The following is a 20,218-nucleotide window of genomic DNA, read 5'->3' as shown; positions in this document are numbered from 1 at the left end:
TGTAACATCAGATAAACAGTGTATTGAAGGTGTACATTGGAGCATAAATAAAGAACATGTAATCTGGCAAATCAGCCAGTGTGTCTCTATCGAAGTTCAGATTGTGCCAGATTAAAGGAGATTTATTCTATAGTAATCAAAAACAATTCATTAATTGAATGAAACCCATTTGTTATTTAATGAAATCGTCTATGAGGATGTAAAAACACGACGCTAGAGAAACTCAGCAGGTCAAGCAGGGTCCTTTATAGAGCAGCGATAAAGGGACACAACCGACGTTTCGGGCTTGAGCCCGAGCAAATGCTCATACATACAAGCACCTGCTGACATGGTGAAGGGCTCAAGCCCGAAACGTCGATTGTGTCTCTTTATCTCTGCTCTATAAAGGACCCTGCTTGACCTGCTGAGTTTCTCCAGAATCACGTATTTACTTCAGCCATGGTTTCTGCAGACTTCCGTGTTTTACTTTAGTCTGCGAGGAAGTTGTTTGCTGAAGAGATTGAAAGTTAAATTTCCTGACGGTGTGTTGAATGAGTTAATTGGTAAGCCAGTGTCCAAGGGGTAATGGGTGAACTATGACCTGTTGTGTTTTTGGTCAGGTGTGGAGAATCGAGCAGAATGAGCTGGCTCCAGTGGATCCCAAGACCTACGGACAGTTCTACGGGGGTGACTGCTACTTGGTGCTGTACACCTACATGAGGAACAACAAGCCCGCGTACATCCTTTATATGTGGCAGGTGGGGATCACAGCAAAGGTTCCGTTTATAGTCGCATAATAATGCATTAAAATGTTAATTTACATGATATGTAAATATGTCTGCTGTAAGGCAACAAAGAGTCACCATGAACATTTCCCCTTACAATAAGAGGAGAAGCCAAAGAAAGTAAGTGAGTGCCCGTGGATTTGCATCCGAGCTCCAGATCCAAACCTCCCACATGATCAGTGCCTGAGACCCTTCAGGAACCCTTCTTGCCCTCAGTGCCCTCTTGAAACCCGAATCTGATACTCAGTTCCCAGGCAGCCTGTTGGGGGGGTCCTTTGACTGCAAATCACCAACAGCCCATCGCCTGTATGGGTCCTTCAGCTGGTCCGCCACCGGGGTTACCTTCCCTGCAGTGTCGTCTCCTGTTCTTTGCCTTCCCAACAGGTTCTCCCTGTTCCTGGTGCCCTGTGCCAGCCTGCTGCTCCCCTGGTAGTAGACTCCGCAGTGCAGGCACTGCCATCTTGGGCACAGACCCTGCAGTTGCAGGATTTTTAAAAAAAAGTACCATTTGAAGCCGAGAGCACATGATCAGGCAGAAGGACCCTGTGGAGCAGTGCTGGGGCTCCGCTCCCCCCTCTCCTGGGTATATGCCAGCGGCCATGCTTCCGTTGCAGCAGCTTCAGCCTTGTGAATTATTTCATTGTGTATGCGAGGAGTGGTCATCGATTATCTGTTCCTTATTGCCACAGAACTGTGGAGGCAGCTAAGAGTTGAATTGATTTGAATTGTCACGCGTACAATGGATGGGTTGTTGTGAGTGGTATCCAGGCAAGTCAACCCATATGTAGGTAAAACAAAAGTCCAAGGAGTAATGTTAAAGAGGACCACTACTGGATGGCATGGTTAGTGTAGTGGTTAGCACAGTGACCCGAGTTCAAATCCAGCGCTCTCTCTAAGGAGTTTGTACATTCTCCTCATGACCTACATGGACTTTCCCCTAGGTGCTCTGGTTTCCTCCCACTGTTCAAAATGTGTGGGTTTTGTAGGTTAATTTGGGTATTTGGGAGGCATGAGCTCATGGGCCAGAGGGGCCTGTTACTGTGCTGTATGTTTAAAATTAAGTTTAGACCAGTAGTTCTCAACCATTTTCTTTCCACTCACATCCCACTTTAAGTATTCCCTATGCCATCAGTGCTCTGTGATTAGTAAGGGATTGCTTAAGGTGAAAACCACTGTTTTAATCGTCCCTCATTGACTCATTATGTGCATGGTTTCAGAACTCCAAATGGGCCAATGACAATTTTTCTCAAGCAAGATATTTCAGTAATAATTGGGTCTAGAGCAGTGATTCTCAACCTTCCCTTCCCACTTGCATCCCACCTTAAGCAATCCCTTACTAATCACAGAGCCCCAATAGCACAGGGATTACTTAACGTGGGATGTGAGTGGAGAGAAAAAGGTTGAGAACCATTGGTTTAGACGTTTAAACATTGATAGTTAAACGTTGTTCCTGAGCCTCTCCCATGCGGATGCAGTGGAAGATGCTTGTGGGAAATCCTCCCTCCTTACGCCGCCTGGATCAATCTTCTCTTACATTCCCCATTGTCGCGCCTGAAGCCTTTCCGCTCTGGAATGTGGAGTTTCCAGTTCTGGCCTATCATCTCTCTCTCTTTGCAACAATATCACATTAACACGATCATCTTTCTTGTTTGACTCCGAGCTTCAAATTACATCGAGCGAGGTTTGGGTTTGGATCTCATCCTGATTTGCATTTGTCAAATTTGGATGTGTTCCGCCTATTGCTTTGAGTAAAACACGAGAGTCTGCAGACACCACAATTGAAGTGAAAACACAAGGCTGGAGAAACTCAGCAGGTCAAACAGTGCAAGGATAAAGATACATTACCAGCGTTTCGGCTTTGTTCCCTTCATCCAGGTGTGGATGAAATGCAGGCAGGTGTCCGAACAAAATGGTGGGGGTGGGGAGGAGGAGGAGCACGGTCCAACAAACAGGAGGTAATAGGTGGGTACGGGAGGGAGAGCACACCAGCAAACAGGGGGAGGGGGGAATGGCTCTGTGAATGGAGAGGCAAGGGGTGGAGTAGGGAAAGGAGACCCACCCTCTGTTTGCTGCTGTGTCCTCCCTCCCTTATCCACCTCTTGCCTGTGGGACTGACCTCCTCCCCCTGCTGAGTTTCTCCAGCATTGTGTTTTTACCTATTGTATTGATTTTGTCTCGTTTTCACTGTACGTCCCATTCAACTGTATTGTGCATCCCATCGCCCGACGAACAGAGCTAGAGAACCTCCCAGCCAGGATCTTGGATCTGATCCTATTCAGCTGCAATTAGTCCAGCTCATTCAGATCAGATACCATTTATTGTCATGTAATAAAACAGAAATTGCCTTGGGTCTGCCATAAGGCAGACAAAGATTCGCCATTAGCATTGCTCGACGTCCCTTCAATTCCCAGCGTTCTGAGAACCCGTCCCAGTGAGCCACACTCCCCCAGCTATTTTACTGACCCTCATCAGAATATTTGGTGTTTCTTGTATTTTACTGGGAAAACTACTTCCCCCCTCACCTCATCCCTGTCTGAGGCAGCACGGTTAGCGCCACGCTGTTACTGCACCAGCGACCCACAGAACCATAGACTATTGCAGCACAGAAAACAGGCCTTTTGGCCCATCTAGTCTGTGCCCAAACTATTATTTTTCCTGGCCCCCAATGATCTGCACCCAGTCCATAATTCCTTCATACCCCTCCCATCCATGTACCAGTCCAAATTGTTTTTAAAGTTAAAATTAAGCCTGCATTCACTTCAGCTGACAGCTCGTCCCACATCCCCACCACTCTCTGTGTGAAGAAGTTCCCCCTAAACTTTTCCCCTTTCACTCTTAACCTATGTCCTCTGGTTTTGTATCTTACGCACCCTCAGTGGAAAAAGCCTGCCTACATTTACTCTGTCTGTCCCCCTCATAATTTTAAATACCTCGATCAAATCTCCCCGCATTCTTCTACACTCCTGGGAGTAAAGTCCTAACCTATTCAACCTTTCCCTGTAACTCTGTTCCTGAAGTCCAGACAACATCCTAGTCAATCTTCTCTGCCCTCTTTCTACCTTATTGATATCTTTCCTGTAGTTCGGTGTCCAAAACTGCATACAATACTCCAAATTTGGCCTCACCCCCCAACTTTACCATAACATCCAACTCCTGTACTCAATACTTTGATTTATGAAGGCCAATATGGCGAATGCTCTTTTTACTACCTGTGACGCCCGGGTTTGAATCTAGCATTATCTGTAAGGAGTTCTCCCCGTGTCTGTGTGGGTTTCCTCCAGGTTCTGTGGTTTCTTCCCACCCTTCAAAACATACAGTATTGTTGGTTGATTGGTATATTTTGGTGGCACGGGCTTGTGGGCCTGGAAGGTCTTGTTACCAGGCTGTATGTCTAATTTAAAATACAAGTTGACATACAAACCTACTCAACAAAGCAAACCTTGCCCACCTCACACCCCTAACCCTCTATTTTCCTTGCCTCCATGTGCCCCACTAAGAATCTCTTAAATGTCCCTATTGTACCAGCCGCCACCTCTATCCCTGGCAAGGCATTCCGGGCACCCACTACTCTCTCTGCAAAAAACTTTCCTCCCTTCACCTTGTACAAGTATTCTCTGGTGTTTGCTGCTCTCGCCCTGGGAAACAGGCGCTGGCTGTCCACCCTATCTATGCTTCATAATCTTCTAGACTTGTATCAAGTCACCTCTGTTAACCTGGCCTCATAAGACATGTTCTCCAATCCAGGCAGCATCCTGGTAAACCTCCTCTGCACCCTCTCCATACCTTCCACATCCTTCCTGTACTCGTAATGTTTGACAGCTCTCTTTCACTATTTTTATTAGTTTTCAATAGTGATAAACAAATAAAAGGTCATTAAAGAGAATAAACACATGTTACTTACCCAACGGCAGCAATGAAGACTTGCCCAGACGGTGCTATATTTAAAATAATATTTTAAATTATTAATCAACAATCATATAATACCTACTCTAATTTAAATAACTTATCTAAACTTTACTAAATTTATATACAATTATCTAACTTAAACTCAACTATGCGCGAATATATATGTGTGTATATGTGTGTGTGTGTGTGTGTGTGTGTGTGTGTGTGTGTGTGTGTGTGTGTGTGTGTGTGTGTGTGTGTGTGTGTGTGTGTGTGTGTGTGTGTGTGTGTATGTGTGTGTGTGTGGGTGTGTATGTGTGTGTGGGATACCCTAAGCTACTACAGCTCGAGGTCCAATGCTTGAAAGGCAGTTCCAAGTTCAAAGTTCAGAAATTCGGTGATGACACGTGGGCTTGAAATTGAGGCAACATGCACGCCTTAGATCTCTGAGGCACGCAGGCCTTAGATGAAGGTTGAGACACAAACTGATCAACACGAGTCACAGCCCAGCGATAATTCGCTACCTTGGAAGAAATGAGGGAAGGCTCCTCACAGTCTGTTCCAGAATTCAATACATTTGCAAAGACATTGTGATTTTGCAAGGGAGAACCACGCTGACGGCTGGAGAGAAAACAGCTCTCTGAAGCAGCTCTTGTGGCAAGATATTTTTGTGAAATTCAGAGCAAAGCGAACTCTGTGAATGACCGGGCCTTTTCAGTGGATTGACCTGGTCCAGGAGGTTCTTTTGGGGAAACTCAATTTTGAGAGTGACTAACAGTGAAGTTACTTGAAAGCTTCGTGGAGGCCCCCCAGTTTGAGTCTCGCCTACAAAAGGACCAGGAGTGTTATCACCACAGCTCCTATGGATGGACAATGCAAGGAGAAGTCATGAGTCTGTAGCTGCCACAACTCCAATCTTCCCATCAGTTCATCATTAATTCTGGGCATCAAATTTCAAAGGCCTGCACTTCAACGCTGAATTTGAAAGACTGAACTTTGAAGTAACTTTCTAGATTTTGGCCTAGACAGTAATGGATATCACACCTCTTCCCCCTACCCCCCCCCCCACACACACACACACACACACACACACACACACACACACACACACACACACACACACACATACACACACACACACACACACACAAACACGCGCACACACACGTACACATGCACACATACACACATATATATATGCACACATGTACATACACACACACATGCACACATATACACACATGTACACATGTATACACACACACACACAAACACACACACACGTACACATGCACACATACACACATATATATGCACACATGTACATACACACACACACGCACACATATACACACACATGTACACATGTATACACACACATGTACACATGTATACACACACACAAACACACACACACACGTACACATGCACACATACACACATATATATGCACACATGTACACACACACACACAAACACACACACACAAACACGCACACACACACATACACATGCACACATACACACATATATATATGCACACATGTACATACACACATGCACACATATACACACACATGTACACATGTATACACACACACATGTACACATGTATACACACACACAAACACACACACACGTACACATGCACACATACACACATATATATGCACACATGTACATACACACACACACGCACACATATACACACACATGTACACATGTATACACACACATGTACACATGTATACACACACATACACACACAAACACACACACACGTACACATGCACACATACACATATATATATATGCACACATGTACATACACACACACACGCACACATATACACACAAACACATGTACACATGTATATACACACACACCTGCGCATAGATGGGGATAGATTTAGTGTTAAGGATAGTTTAAGAGTTAGAAATAAAATTAGTGTTTTAAAATTAAATACTGTTCATTGTTTATTGTTACTCATTACACATGGTTCATAACAAAACAAAGTACTTTAACAAACGGCTAAAAGAAAGACAAAAAGTATATTACGCACTGCTTCTTCTTTCTTTGGCTTGGCTTCGCGGACGAAGATTTATGGAGGGGGTAATGTCCATGTCAGCTGCAGGCTCGTTTGTGGCTGACAAGTCCGATGCGGGACAGGCAGACACGGTTGCAGCGGCTGCAGGGGAAAATTGGTGGGTTGGGGTTGGGTGTTGGGTCTTTCCTCCTTTGTCTTTTGTCAGTGAGGTGGGCTCTGCGGTCTTCTTCAAAGGAGGTTGCTGCCCGCCGAACTGTGAGGCGCCAAGATGCACGGTTTGAGGCGATATCAGCCCACTGGCGGTGGTCAATGGGGCAGGCACCAAGAGATTTCTTTAGGCAGTCCTTGTACCTTTTCTTTGGTGCACCTCTGTCACGGTGGCCAGTGGAGAGCTCGCCATAGAACACGATCTTGGGAAGACGATGGTCCTCCATTCTGGAGACGTGACTGCACTTAAACAAATATAAAATGGCTAATAGAAAAAGACAAAATAAAAAGACAAAACAAAAGATATTACTGTTCCACAAAATCTACCCCCTTCCCTTCTGAAGTTGTTGGTCATTACATATAATTTACTACCATATAGAAAGGGCTAAAATCACAAAACAATATCTCAATAATCTTATAAATTATGAAAGTAGTTGATAAAAGGACCCCATAAATTAAATAAATTCCAACCCGTTACATTGGTGGAGCATCTGATTTTTTCCAAAGTTGGACATGCCATCCATCGTATTGGACAGACATTGAGTAGGAGGGACGGCATCTCAGTTTCGAACGCCTAGCAATAAGGGAAGCGAAGGAGATTACACGGGATTGGGAGACTGTCACATTCAAGTCAGTTATCTTAGTTAATCCAAACAGGACAATTAAGGGATTTCCTCTCAAATTTATATTAAAGATTAAAATGTTTGACAGCTCTTGGCCTGTTCTCGTTGGAATTTAGGAGAATGAGGAGGGAACTCATTGAACATTTTGAATGTTGAAAGGCATGGACAGAGTAGATGTAGAAGGGTTATTTCCCGTGGTGGGAGAGTCGAGGACAAGAGGGGACAACTTCAGGATTGAAGGGCATCCACTTAGAGCAGAGATGCGGAGGAATTTATTCAGCCAGAGGGTGGTAAATGTGGAATCTGGGATGCCAAGTCAATGGGTATATTTAAGGCAGAAATTGATAGGTTTTTGATTAGCCAGGGCATCAAAGGTTGTGGGGACGTGGCCAGGCTGTAGGGCTGAGTCGGAGAATGAATCAGCTCATGATTGAACGGTGGGGTAAACCCGATGGGCTGAATGGCCTATTTCTGCTCCTTTGTCTTAATGTTTTTATGGTATTGAGGCAACCAGAACTGAACACCGAGCCAGTCTCTCCAGTCCCTCCTCATAGCTGAACTGTTCCAATTGCAGGCTCCAGCCTGGAGACCCTTCTCTGGCAACCTCTCCAGTACATCTTATCATTAGCTTTGTGAGGCAGAATTTCTTTGGTGAACAGTGGTAGATGCCTGGAAATATCTGCCAGAGGATGTGAAAGAAGTCTATATGAGAGTGATGTTCACAAGTTAGGGGTCATGAACAGGCAGGAAATGGGAAGGCCACGAGGAGAAGGTGAGGTTATGGTTGGTGGGGTGAAGGGCCTATTCCTGTACTCTTCAGTGTTCTATGTCCATAAGCCCGACTCTGTGGGAAGCCCAGAGATTCTACATCATGGTGTCGGGCCTGGTGTCCAAGGGCTGAAGGTGAAGAGACCATGCTGACCTGCCTGTCTGCTCCCTCAGGGTCTCCAAGCGTCCCAAGATGAGATTGCTGCCTCGGCCTACCAGGCCGTGAACATCGACAACCAGTACAATGGGGAGGCAGTCCAAGTCCGGGTGGTGATGGGCAAGGAGCCTCGCCACTTCCAGGCCATCTTCAAAGGCAAGCTCATTGTGTTCCAGGTGAGTCCTTCCATCCAACTGCAAGACCCACGCCAGACCCATGATCCTCCTGGGCCCAGATCTATGATTCTCCTGGTCCCAGACCTCTGGTCCTTCTTGGCCAGGGATGGCAGGGGAGTGAGCAGATGAGGGATGATGTGGGGGGTTGGGAGGGATTCTTCACTGCTCACACCTACGGAAATAACGGTTAGCGTAGCAGTTAGCGTGACACTATTTACAGCGCCAGTGTCCCGGATTAGAATCCGGCGCTGTCTGCAAGGAGTTTGTATGTTCTCCCCGTGTCTGTGAGTCTCCTCCAGGGGCGACAGTTTCCTCCCACCCTCCAATAAATGTACAGGGATTGTAGATAAGTTGGGTGTAATTGGGCAGTGCAGGTTCATGGGCCAGAAGGGCCTGTTACTGCACAGAATGTCTAAACTTAAAAAAAGATAAAAATTTGTTATCTCCCTCTCCACCCTCTCACCCCCACACACCTTAGGGTGGGACTGGCCGTGGAGGGCAGACTGAGGAGGAGCCCGTCAGACTCTTCCAGGTCCGCGGCACCATGGAGCTGAACACTAAGGCCACGGAGGTTCCTGCCCGCGCCACCTCCCTCAACTCCAACGACATCTTCGTGCTGAAGACAGAGCAGACAACCTACTTGTGGTGCGGAAAGGTGAGCTCCCCTGGGAGGTCGGGCAGGTGGGAAGGGAGTGCAGTGGGTTTGGAGATTAAGAAACTATAAGACCTAGTAGTGTAAATAAGCCATTCAGCCCATCAAGTCTGCCCCATTGTTTAATCACAAATTGATCCATTTTCCCCACTCAGCCCCACTGTCTGGCCTTCTCCCCATAACTTTTGATGTCCTGTCTAATCAAGAACTAATCGATTTCTGCCTTAAATGAACTCAATGTTCTAAGTGAAGTGAAACCCTAAGTCTGTAGACGCTGTAAATGTAGTAAAAAATACATAGAAATGCTGGAGGAACTCAGCCGATGGTCTCCTCTACAGTGGAGAGACTGAGCGCAGACTGGGAGATCACCTCATTGGGCCCCGCAATAGCGTGGATCTCCCAGTAGCCTCCCATTTCATTTCCCTTGCCGACCTGGTCTTGCTCACGGCCAAACTGAGATCATCCGCGACTGGGAGGAACACCACCTCACCTTCTGTCTGGGCACCCTCCAACCAGATAGCACTAACATCGACTTCTCCAAGTGTTCATTAACTCCCCACCCCTATCTTCGACCCCTGCCATCTTCCCCCCGCTCTGCCTCTCTCCCCTTTCCCCTCTCACGAAATAAAAATCAAATCTCGCCTTTCCTCTTATCATATCCCATTAACACCTTTAGTCTGGCGGTGTGGACTCTTACCCTGTTCTCTCTCCAGTCTGATGCCTTCCTGATTTTTGTTTCTCCCTTGTAGAAGGACTGAGGCCCGAAACGTCGGCAATATATCTGCTGAGTTCCTCCAGCATTTCTGTATGTTTTTACTCTGTTCTGAGTGAAGTTGAGGGAGACAGGAAATGATCGGGAGCGCTTGCGGTGAATCGGCGGTGAATCGGCGTCTCCTTTTTGCTTCTATTTCTCACATCGGTGTTAGCCGTGGGTCCTTGCGGGCAAGCAGATTCTGTACACTTTCAGTTAATGTTTGGGACCAGACCCTTTTTTTCTCCTTTATTTCCCCCTGGGCTTCATAGTTTTACATTTGTAAGCAGACAATTCACATGTCATTCAAGTGAACATTCCAGATTTTATTCAAGGTTATTCGTATACATTTGACCATGTGGAATATTACAGCACCTAGTATTATGGGCCCAGGCGACCCCAAAACCCAGCAGCAATAGAAATTCACCAAGACAAATGGTTACTTAAACAAAAGTTGCTTTTCATTTTCTTTAAACATAAAAACAGGATCAAACTTTAACTTATTACTATTAACTTAACTTAACCTAATTAACCCCTTTTTAATTCTAAATGCATGTGTATGTACTATGTGTATATGTTCAGGAAAGTTCTTTGTTTCACAGTCCAATCATTCACTTCTCACTCCTCCACTGGTATCAGACAATTCTCGTACTGTGCACAGAATTCAACATTTATAATTTCCACCAGGCTCTGGTGCTTAAAGGTAAATGGTTACTGCTCAGGAAGGTTCTTGTCAGTTTCAGAGAGAGATTTGTTGCTCGTTGGATGCACACAAACTGATTTCTTCTGATCAGTCACTTCAGTGTCTTGCCAAAGAAACTTTCCCCATCAGGGTTTTCCAAACAATAACTTCTTCTCCCAGGTCACCACAGAGTTCCTCTTGTTTCCCTTATTTCATGTGAAATACTCTAGTCAACCATTTCCTTTTGTAAGGACCACAAGGGTTTTAAACAGGCTGAACTCAGAACTCACAACTTGTCTTCAGAATGGGGTTTTTCAACAAGCTTGCCAGCTCACCATGTTGCAGCCTCAACTGCTACTGTAGATCTGACTCCCCCCTCTCTCTCTCTCTCTCTCTCTCTCTCTCTTTCTCACTCACTCTCTCACTCTCTCTCTCTCTCTCTTTCTCACTCACTCTCTCACTCTCTCTCTCTCTCTTTCTCACTCACTCTCTCACTCTCTCTCTCTCTCTTTCTCACTCACTCTCTCTCTCTCTCTTTCTCTCTCTCTCTCTCTCTCTCTCTCTCAGAAAAGAATGACGTTTGTTTTAATCCTTTCTGCTTGTAGAGAGGTCCATAACCTCTCCCAAGGCTCCAAACCGAATTATCAAATGATCTGAACCAGGACATGATCAACATTATGTTCCATTTGCAACTCCTTTTGAAGTCCTTTCCAAAGCAGTTCCATTGTCTCTGCAAAGTCACCGGTGACACAATGTCTCACTTCAGCAAAGCTCTTGCATTTGAAATGAGATGTCTTTTGTGAAATGTCACTCTGTTTGTGAAACATAACCTAAACTAGACCCCCCACAATCTATCTCTTTTAAAGACAAATTTTACCCATAGCTATTCGAACATATCCCGTAACAATAGTCCCTCAGTTCAGGGCCCCAGAATGTTTGGGATATTTGGCTTCACAGGTGTTTGTGAGTACTGAGGTATATTTACTTGCTTCATTGGAGCAGGTGTAAGAGAGCTGGGCTTGCTTCTAAGCTTTGGATCACCTTTGAGTCCGTAGTTGCCATTTTTCAACAGGAGTCATGCCAATGAAAGTCGGAGAAGCCATCTTTTTAAAATTCATTTGGTTCGGATTATGAGCGTGAGGCAGGGTAGGGTTAGATGGAGTAGGTTTATAGAGGTCAGCACAGCATTGTGGGCTGAAGGGCCTGTACTGTGCTGTAACGTTCTAAATCTCTCCCCTATGTTCTCTGGTCACCGATTCCCTTGCGATGGGCAAATGACTCTCTCTGTTCACCCAATCTGTTCCATCGTGATCTTGTGCACCCCTGTGAGATCGCCCCCTCATCCTCCTGTTCTTCAAGGAATAATGTCCCAGCCTATGTTCTCACCCTAAATCTATATCCTCTAGTTTTAGCTATTTCTGATATGGGAGACACATTTCCCTCAAGGTCTGAGGGAATATCATGTCAGGCCCAGGGGATTTATCTTCCTTTATTTGTTGTAAGGCAGCAAACATCTCCTCCTTTAATCTTCATATGGTCCATGCCACTACTGCTTGTTTCCCTTCCTTCCTTATACGCTATGCCAGTTTCCTGAGTAAATACTGATGCAAAAAAACTGTTTAAGATATCCCCCAACTCGTGAGGCTCCACTCTTAACTTCTAGGGGACTAATTTTATCCCTTATTATCCTTTTACTCTTAACGTACTTGTAGAAACTCTTCGGGTTTACCTTCACAAAGCAACCTCGTATCTTCTTTTTGCCTTCCTAATTTCCTTCTTGAGTATTTTCTTGCATTTTCTATACTCTTCCAGTACCTCATTAGATGCTTGTTACCTATACTTGCTGTACACCTCTCTCTTCTTAACCAGATCGACAATATCCTTTGAAAACCAAGGTTCCCTCTGCCTATAAATATTGCCTTTAATCCTGACAGGAGCATGCAAACTCTGCCCTTAAAATTTCCCCCTTGAAGGCCTTCCACTTACTGACCACATCCTTGCCAGAAAACAACGTATCCCAATCCACTCTTCCGAGATCCTTCCTCATTTCCACAAATTTTGCCTTTCTCCAATTTAGAACCTCAACTCAAGGACCAGGCCTATCCTGATCCATAATTAACTTGAGACTAATGACATTATGGACACTGGACCCAAAATGTTCACCTACCTATATTTCTGGCACCTGATCTGTCTGGTTCCCTAATAGGAGATCCAGTATTGCATCTTCTCTCATTGGTACCTCTACCTATTGATGTAGAAAACTTTCCTGAACACATTCTCTGCACCCTCTCCATCGCTATCACATCCTTCCATGGTCTCACCAAGGTCTGCCAAAGTCTGAGCATAACCTCCCTACTTTTGTCTTCAGTCCCTTGGCTAGTGAAGGCCTTCCTGACCTTGGTTGTCGACCTGAGCTGCCCCTTTGAGGATCATTGTGTTCCACTAAAGCTTTGACAAGGATTGAGCACGGAATGTCCATAAATATCCCTGGGTCTGAGACAGGCGGATCTGACTAACTCCTAGGTACTTACACCAGCTATCTCCCCTTGGACCTCTTTCATTCCAGCAGCCTTTGACAATTGGAAAGGCTTAGAATACAGAGGGAGTCCTTTGTTGTCTGGGTTCTTCTGAAATGGAGCTAAAGAAGAAGATTTGCAGATGTTGTGATTGTAATTTAATGCACAGAAGTGAATTTGGACAGGTACATGGATAGGAGGGTAATGGAGGGCTATGGACAGTGGGACTAGGCAGAAAATTAGTTTGTCACAGACTAGAAGGGTCTGCTTCTGTGCCACAATGTTCTATGGTCCTAAGCAGACACATTTGCCATTCTATTCTCCGTCGTAAATCTACTCCCCTGAATCTAGTTCTACTCACAACCTTCCTGCTTCTATCTTATACTTCCCTTGCATTGTTGAGTATGTTTCTGGAAGATCCCCTCTCATTCTTCTGAATTCCAGTGTCTGAATTTGGAATGATGGAGGTTTGAAGGTCAGCAGGAATCTGGGGAGAGGTTGTGTCCAGGAGCATTGGCCTTGACTGGTAGGAGCAGATGCCTTGGGACTCAGGCTGAATTGTTGTCAGAGATGCAGGGAGCACAGGGCCACGGTGACAGGGAGGCTCTCGTTTCTCTCCCAGGGTTGCAGCGGCGATGAGCGGGAGATGGCGAAGAGCGTGGCCAACAACCTGTCCAAGCGGGAGAAGCAGACGGTTATGGAGGGGCAGGAGCCCACAGACTTCTGGGCTGTACTGGGCGGCAAAGCCCCATACGCCAGCGACAAGAGGTACGCCAGGCTGGTGGACAGGTGAGCTCAGCCTCACCAGGATGGGAGGAGGGCATCATTCGCCACACAAAGGCAGAGGGAGACTTGATAGAGATTCCAAGGTTTAGTTCTCTCCGTCTCCCTGCTCTTTGAGACTCATTCAAGGACTCTTACTTGGCACATTATTTATCGCTGAATATTTATTTTTTTCTGTATTGTACAATCAGTCTGTTTACATTTCTCTTGTGTACATATCTTTTTCTCGCACTACCTAGTCCACAGGAAAAAAGAATCTCAGGGTTGTATGTGATGTCATGTATGTATTCTGACGATATGTCTGAAGTTTGATTTTCTCTCTCTCTCTCTCTCTCTCTCTCTCTCTCTCTCTCTAAGACTCGTATGAAAACGCACGCCTTTCTCTGTCCAGTATTCTGCTCATTCTCCCCCATTCTCTGTGCTTCTGAATCTTCCTCTGTTCTGTGCTAGATCTGAGTGAGGGTTTGCTCTCACTATCTCACTCTCACCATCTCTCTCTTCCCCTCTCTTTCCTCTCTCCTATCTCTTCCCATCTTTCTCCTTTCTCTCTGTCTCTCTCCCCTTTCTTTCCCCATTTTCCTCTCCCTCTCCCCCTCCCTCTGTTCTCTCACTCACTCTCCCTCTCTTCCTCCCCTTCTCTCCTGTCCTCTCTACTCACTCTCCCCTTTCTCTCTCTCTCTCTTCCCTCTTGCTCTCCTCTCTCTTTCAGCCTCTCTCCCTCACTGCTCGTCTCTCTATCCTCTTTCCCTCCAACCCCCTTCCTCTATCCCTCTCTCCTCCTTTCTACCGCTTTCTCCCCAGTCTCCCTGTTTCTCTCTCTCTCTCTCTCGCTTCCTCGGTTTCCCTCTCGCTCCTCTTTTCAACCCTTCTCTCTCTCCTCTCTCCAACCCCCCCTCTCTGCCTCCCTCTCTTCTCCTCTCTCAACCCCCTCTCTTTCTTCTCATCTCTCCCTCCCTCTGTCTCTCTCCTCCCTCCTTTCTCCAACACCCCCTCTCTCTTTTCTCTCTACCCCTTCCCCCCTTTGTCTCACTCCTCCTCCTTTCTCTTTCCCCCTTTCTGTCTGCCTGTCACTCTCTTTCTCACTCACCCTCATTCCCCCTATCATTTCTGCCCCCATCTCATGCTGATAATCTCTGTGCTATCTCCAGGTTTCAGGAGGAGGAGTGCGAATACGATCCCCGCCTCTTTGAATGCTCCAACCAGACCGGTCGGTTCATCATGACGGAAATCTATGACTTCACACAAGAAGACCTGGATGAAGACGATGTCATGTTGCTGGATACTTGGGAAGAGGTGAGAACACGACATTTCCTTAGCAGGAACTCTGTTGATTGACCTGTCGTACGTGGGAGCACTCCTGATTGAACTTGTTCGGGGAGGTCCTCCGCTAATTATTTATTTAAATTTTATACATATATTAATGTCCAATTCCAGAAATACTCTTCATTAACATATAAACAATGATATTTTTATTCCTCCCACACCCTCCCCCCAAAATAATATTAAACACGATAAAAAGAACTAAAGAAAGAAAAGGAAACAAAAGATAAAGTAAGAAAAAAATGACTAGTTACAAAAATTTCAGTAAATTCAATCAAATGTTGCCTTTAACATATTAAACAAGAAGTTAAGAAGGTTTGAATGTTTTCATAATGTATTACCGACAGTGAGTGGATAAGGGCACCACATTTTTCAGAAATTATCACATTTATTTCTTAAATTATATGTAATTTTTTTTTCTCAAGAGGTCCACAACTACACATTTCAGTTTGCTGTCCATCTGTTCCCAAGTTTGAATCTAATTTCCATGAGACTGCTGTAGTTTTCCTTGTAAATGCCAGTGTGATTTTTCACAAATTGCTTTTGAAACATGTTACATTTTAATTTTGGCCTGTTCCCAGAAACATTACCAAGCAAGAAAACCATTGGATCGGGAGGAAATTGGACTTTAGTGACCTGTTCTAAAAATACTGCTAATTCTGCCCAAAAAGGTCTCAGCTTTGAACATGGCCAAGTGGAGTGTAAAAAAGCACCTATCCCTTGATTACACTAAAAACATTGATCTGATAAATCTGATCCCAGTCTATTTAAATTCTGTGGGGTAAGATATAACTGATGGAAAAAGTTCCATTGAACCAGTATTTATCATACTAACTTTGCACAATTCCAACCAATATTTCTCCCCAATTCGTTCCCCGTCTTTGTCTAGATCTATGAATTCCTTGTTTCCATATTTCCTTTTGCAATAAATAAATGTCTTAGTAAATTTATTGGAAATCAAACTTTCTATTTCGCTCCTTTCAGGTAATAAAATTGTTGAACGCGATTTATCATGTTAATATGCCTTTATTTGATAATCACAAAATATTGTATTTTGTATCCCATATTTATGTTTTAATTGATCTGTGGTGCAGCAAACAGACACAAAACACAGTAAAGACTGTACGACAGTCTGTTGTACACCAGTTGTAGTATCTCGATGGCTCCCCGTGTGTGACTGGCCATGTTGGTGATTGACAGCCGGCCAGGTGGAGTCAGCCTCCCAGGTGGTCTACCTGCAGGTACAGAGATCGCCCCCTGCAGTCGGCTGGTGGGCACGCGGCCCAGAGCTGTGGTTGTATCTTTGGCTTGGCTTCGCGGACGAAGATTTATGGAGGGGGTAAAAAGTCCACGTCAGCTGCAGGCTCGTTTGTGGCTGACCAGTCCGATGCGGGACAGGCAGACACGATTGCAGCGGTTGCAAGGGAAAATTGGTTGGTTGGGGTTGGGTGTTGGGTTTTTCCTCCTTTGCCTTTTGTCAGTGAGGTGGGCTCTGCGGTCTTCTTCAAAGGAGGCTGCTGCCCGCCAAACTGTGAGGCGCCAAGATGCACGGTTTGAGGCGTTATCAGCCCACTGGTGGTGGTCAATGTGGCAGGCACCAAGAGATTTCTTTAGGCAGTCCTTGTACCTTTTCTTTGGTGCACCTCTGTCACGGTGGCCAGTGGAGAGCTCGCCATATAATACGATCTTGGGAAGGCGATGGTCCTCCATTCTGGAGACGTGACCCATCCAGCGCAGCTGGATCTTCAGCAGCGTGGACTCGATGCTGTCGACCTCTGCCATCTCGAGTACCTCGACGTTAGGGGTGTGAGCGCTCCAATGGATGTTGAGGATGGAGCGGAGACAACGCTGGTGGAAGCGTTCTAGGAGCCGTAGGTGGTGCCGGTAGAGGACCCATGATTCGGAGCCGAACAGGAGTGTGGGTATGACAACGGCTCTGTATACGCTTATCTTTGTGAGGTTTTTCAGTTGGTTGTTTTTCCAGACTCTTTTGTGTAGTCTTCCAAAGGCGCTATTTGCCTTGGCGAGTCTGTTGTCTATCTCATTGTCGATCCTTGCATCTGATGAAATGGTGCAGCCGAGATAGGTAAACTGGTTGACCGTTTTGAGTTTTGTGTGCCCGATGGAGATGTGGGGGGGCTGGTAGTCATGGTGGGGAGCTGGCTGATGGAGGACCTCAGTTTTCTTCAGGCTGACTTCCAGGCCAAACATTTTGGCAGTTTCCGCAAAGCAGGACGTCAAGCGCTGTAGAGCTGGCTCTGAATGGGCAACTAAAGCGGCATCATCTGCAAAGAGTAGTTCACGGACAAGTTTCTCTTGTGTCTTGGTGTGAGCTTGCAGGCGCCTCAGATTGAAGAGACTGCCATCCGTGCGGTACCGGATGTAAACAGCGTCTTCATTGTTGGGGTCTTTCATGGCTTGGTTCAGCATCATGCTGAAGAAGATTGAAAAGAGGGTTGGTGCGAGAACACAGCCTTGCTTCACGCCATTGTTAATGGAGAAGGGTCAAATGTCATTAATTTCCTCCCTTCAAAACAGTCCATTATTCTTGTAATTCCTTTACTGGACCAATTATTAACATGTCTATTATTCATTGTAAAAGGAATAAGTTTATTTTGAGTCGATAGTGTTTTAGGTAACTGATAGCTCTTAATTCCCATTTCAACATTTACCTTGTTCCATACATTTAGCAAATGTTTCAACAATGAAGGATCTCTGCCTCCAATTAATTAATCCATCATCCCATTTACTTCTGAAATCCTCAGGTATGGTCTTGCCTATTTTGTCCACCTCTATCTTAATTCACATGGTTTTTCTCCCTCCTCAAAAAAATGAAGAAAGAAATCTCAATTGAGCCGCATTGTTATAATCTTTAAAATTTGTAAGTTGTAAACCTCCTAATTCAAATTTCCGAGTCAGTTTTTCTAATAAATCTCTTGACATTTTACCCTTCCAAAGAAACTTTCTTACATATTTATTCAATTCTTGAAAAAGATTTCTGTGCAATAAATATAGGCAATGTTTGACAAAAGTATTGTATCCTAGGAAAAATATTCATTTTTATACAATGAACTCTTCCCAAGATAATACCATTCATCTTTTTAAATCTTCATCAATTTTCTTAAGTAATTTAAATATATTTTAAAAATTATCTTATAGTCCGAGGTGTCATGGGTTACAGCTCAAGGTTGAAAGAAGACTTGTTCAGAGAGGTCCTCCGCAAGGGAGTGCAATCGACACTGTCTTTATTGGGCTGCAGCTCTGCCTTTTATAGGCAGCCGGCCGTGTCACCATCAGGGCATGGCTTGAGCAGGGCCAGCTGCTGATTGGTTGCCCTGGATGTGTGGGTCCGGATTGGAGCCCCATGATCCGCTGGCAGTGATTGGTCTATTTGACTGCTATTCCTGTGGCCTATGGGAGCGGGCGTCTCATCCCACGTACTGTCTACCCGATAGTCATATTCGATGGCCATTTGCTGTGTCAGCCTCCGGAGTGGGCCATCTGGCCAGCTGTCAATCACCAACATGGCCAGTCACACACGGGGATCCATCGAGATACTACAACTGGTGTACAACAGAGTTTAAGTGGATTAAAGCCTGTAGTACAGTCTTTACCCCCCCCTCCCAGAACTGGTGATCGGGACATCGTCTTTTGGCGGCCGACCCCTGAACCATGAGGTTGGGTGAGTAACTGGCTGGTTAATGTCCAAATGGGCCAGTTTCAGCTGGTCAAGCATGAAGGTCTTCTCCCATGTCACCAACGTCTGACACGCAGGTGGAGCCGTAGTGCCTGATGATGCAGTATGACCCATTGAAGAGGTGGCCGGTGGGCCCAGCGTTGGACAACTACGTAGTGACAGTCTGCAAAGTTCTTTGGGACAAAGGTGCTGGCTTACCCGTGAGCTCTGGTCTTAACTGGGACCAGTGAACCCAAGTGCTCGCACAGTTGAGACAATGTGGCCTCCAGGAGCTCCCTCGGAAGCCACCATGAATCTGCCTGGGATGACTAGAGGCGCACCATAGACCAACTCGGCAGAGAATGCCTCGATATCCTCTTTCGGGGCTGTGTGGATGCCTAGCAGGACCCAAGGGAGTTCGTTGGCCCACTTTGGTCTGGTAAGATGGGCTATTAGAACTGTCTTCAGGTGCCTGTGGAACCTCTCCACCAGCCCGTTGGCCTGCGAGTGATACGCTGTAGTGTGGTGGAGTTGAGACCCCTGGGCATTTGCTAAGGCGGTCCACAGGCTGGAAGTGAATTGGGCCCCCCTGTTGGATGTTAAGTGTTCGAGGACCCCGAAACGTGCCACGCAGGTGTTCAGTAATGCCCATGCACATCACTATAGAGATTTCAGGTAGCGGCACTTCCTCTGGCCATCTAGTCATCTGGTCAACCATGGTTGATAGATAATGTGCACTTGTGGTTACAGGTAGGGGCCCCATAACGTCCATGTGCACATGGCCGAAATGATGGTGTGCTAGTTCAAAGGGCTGTGGAGGGGCTTTAATGTGGGTCTATACCTTGGATGCCTGGCGCTGAGTATATGGTATATGTTTTGGCCCACTGAGTGACCTCTTTACGGAGGCCGTGCCAGACATATCTGTTGGCCACCATTCTAACTGTAGTCCTGATAGTGGGGTGAGCCAAATTGTGGACCGAATCGAAAATTTGCCTCCTCCATGTGACCGGAATGACGAGGCGTGGTTTACTTGTTGAGATGTTGCAGAGCAGCGTGTGGTTACCTGGGGCGATCTGGATGTCCTCCAGTTGCAGGCTGGTGGGTGCTGTCCAGTACACTGGTATGTCAGGGTCCGTCTGCTGTGCATCCGCCAGGACCACATAGTCGATACCTGGGACGGAGCCGTGCACTGTTGGGATAGCAGGATGGG

At 45.9% G+C, this 20,218-nt stretch overlaps 1 protein-coding gene across 3 annotated transcripts in view; it reads left to right on the top strand.

Moving 5' to 3' along the window:
* The window catches only part of vill (villin-like), a 112,106-nt gene that overhangs the window by 70,985 nt on the left and 20,903 nt on the right, over window positions 1–20,218 (top strand). For all 3 annotated transcript variants that reach the window (XM_069914940.1, XM_069914939.1, XM_069914941.1), the window contains exons 12-16: window positions 600–737; window positions 8,470–8,628; window positions 9,107–9,283; window positions 13,852–13,997; window positions 15,161–15,305. In XM_069914940.1, the coding sequence (XP_069771041.1) occupies window positions 600–737; window positions 8,470–8,628; window positions 9,107–9,283; window positions 13,852–13,997; window positions 15,161–15,305 (765 nt within the window). The remainder of the gene's footprint in view (window positions 1–599; window positions 738–8,469; window positions 8,629–9,106; window positions 9,284–13,851; window positions 13,998–15,160; window positions 15,306–20,218) is intronic.

The sequence above is a fragment of the Narcine bancroftii genome, chromosome 1 (genome assembly GCF_036971445.1).
Source record: "Narcine bancroftii isolate sNarBan1 chromosome 1, sNarBan1.hap1, whole genome shotgun sequence".
Taxonomy (NCBI): Eukaryota; Metazoa; Chordata; class Chondrichthyes; order Torpediniformes; family Narcinidae; genus Narcine; species Narcine bancroftii.
This window is presented reverse-complemented; position numbering and strand designations above follow the sequence as displayed.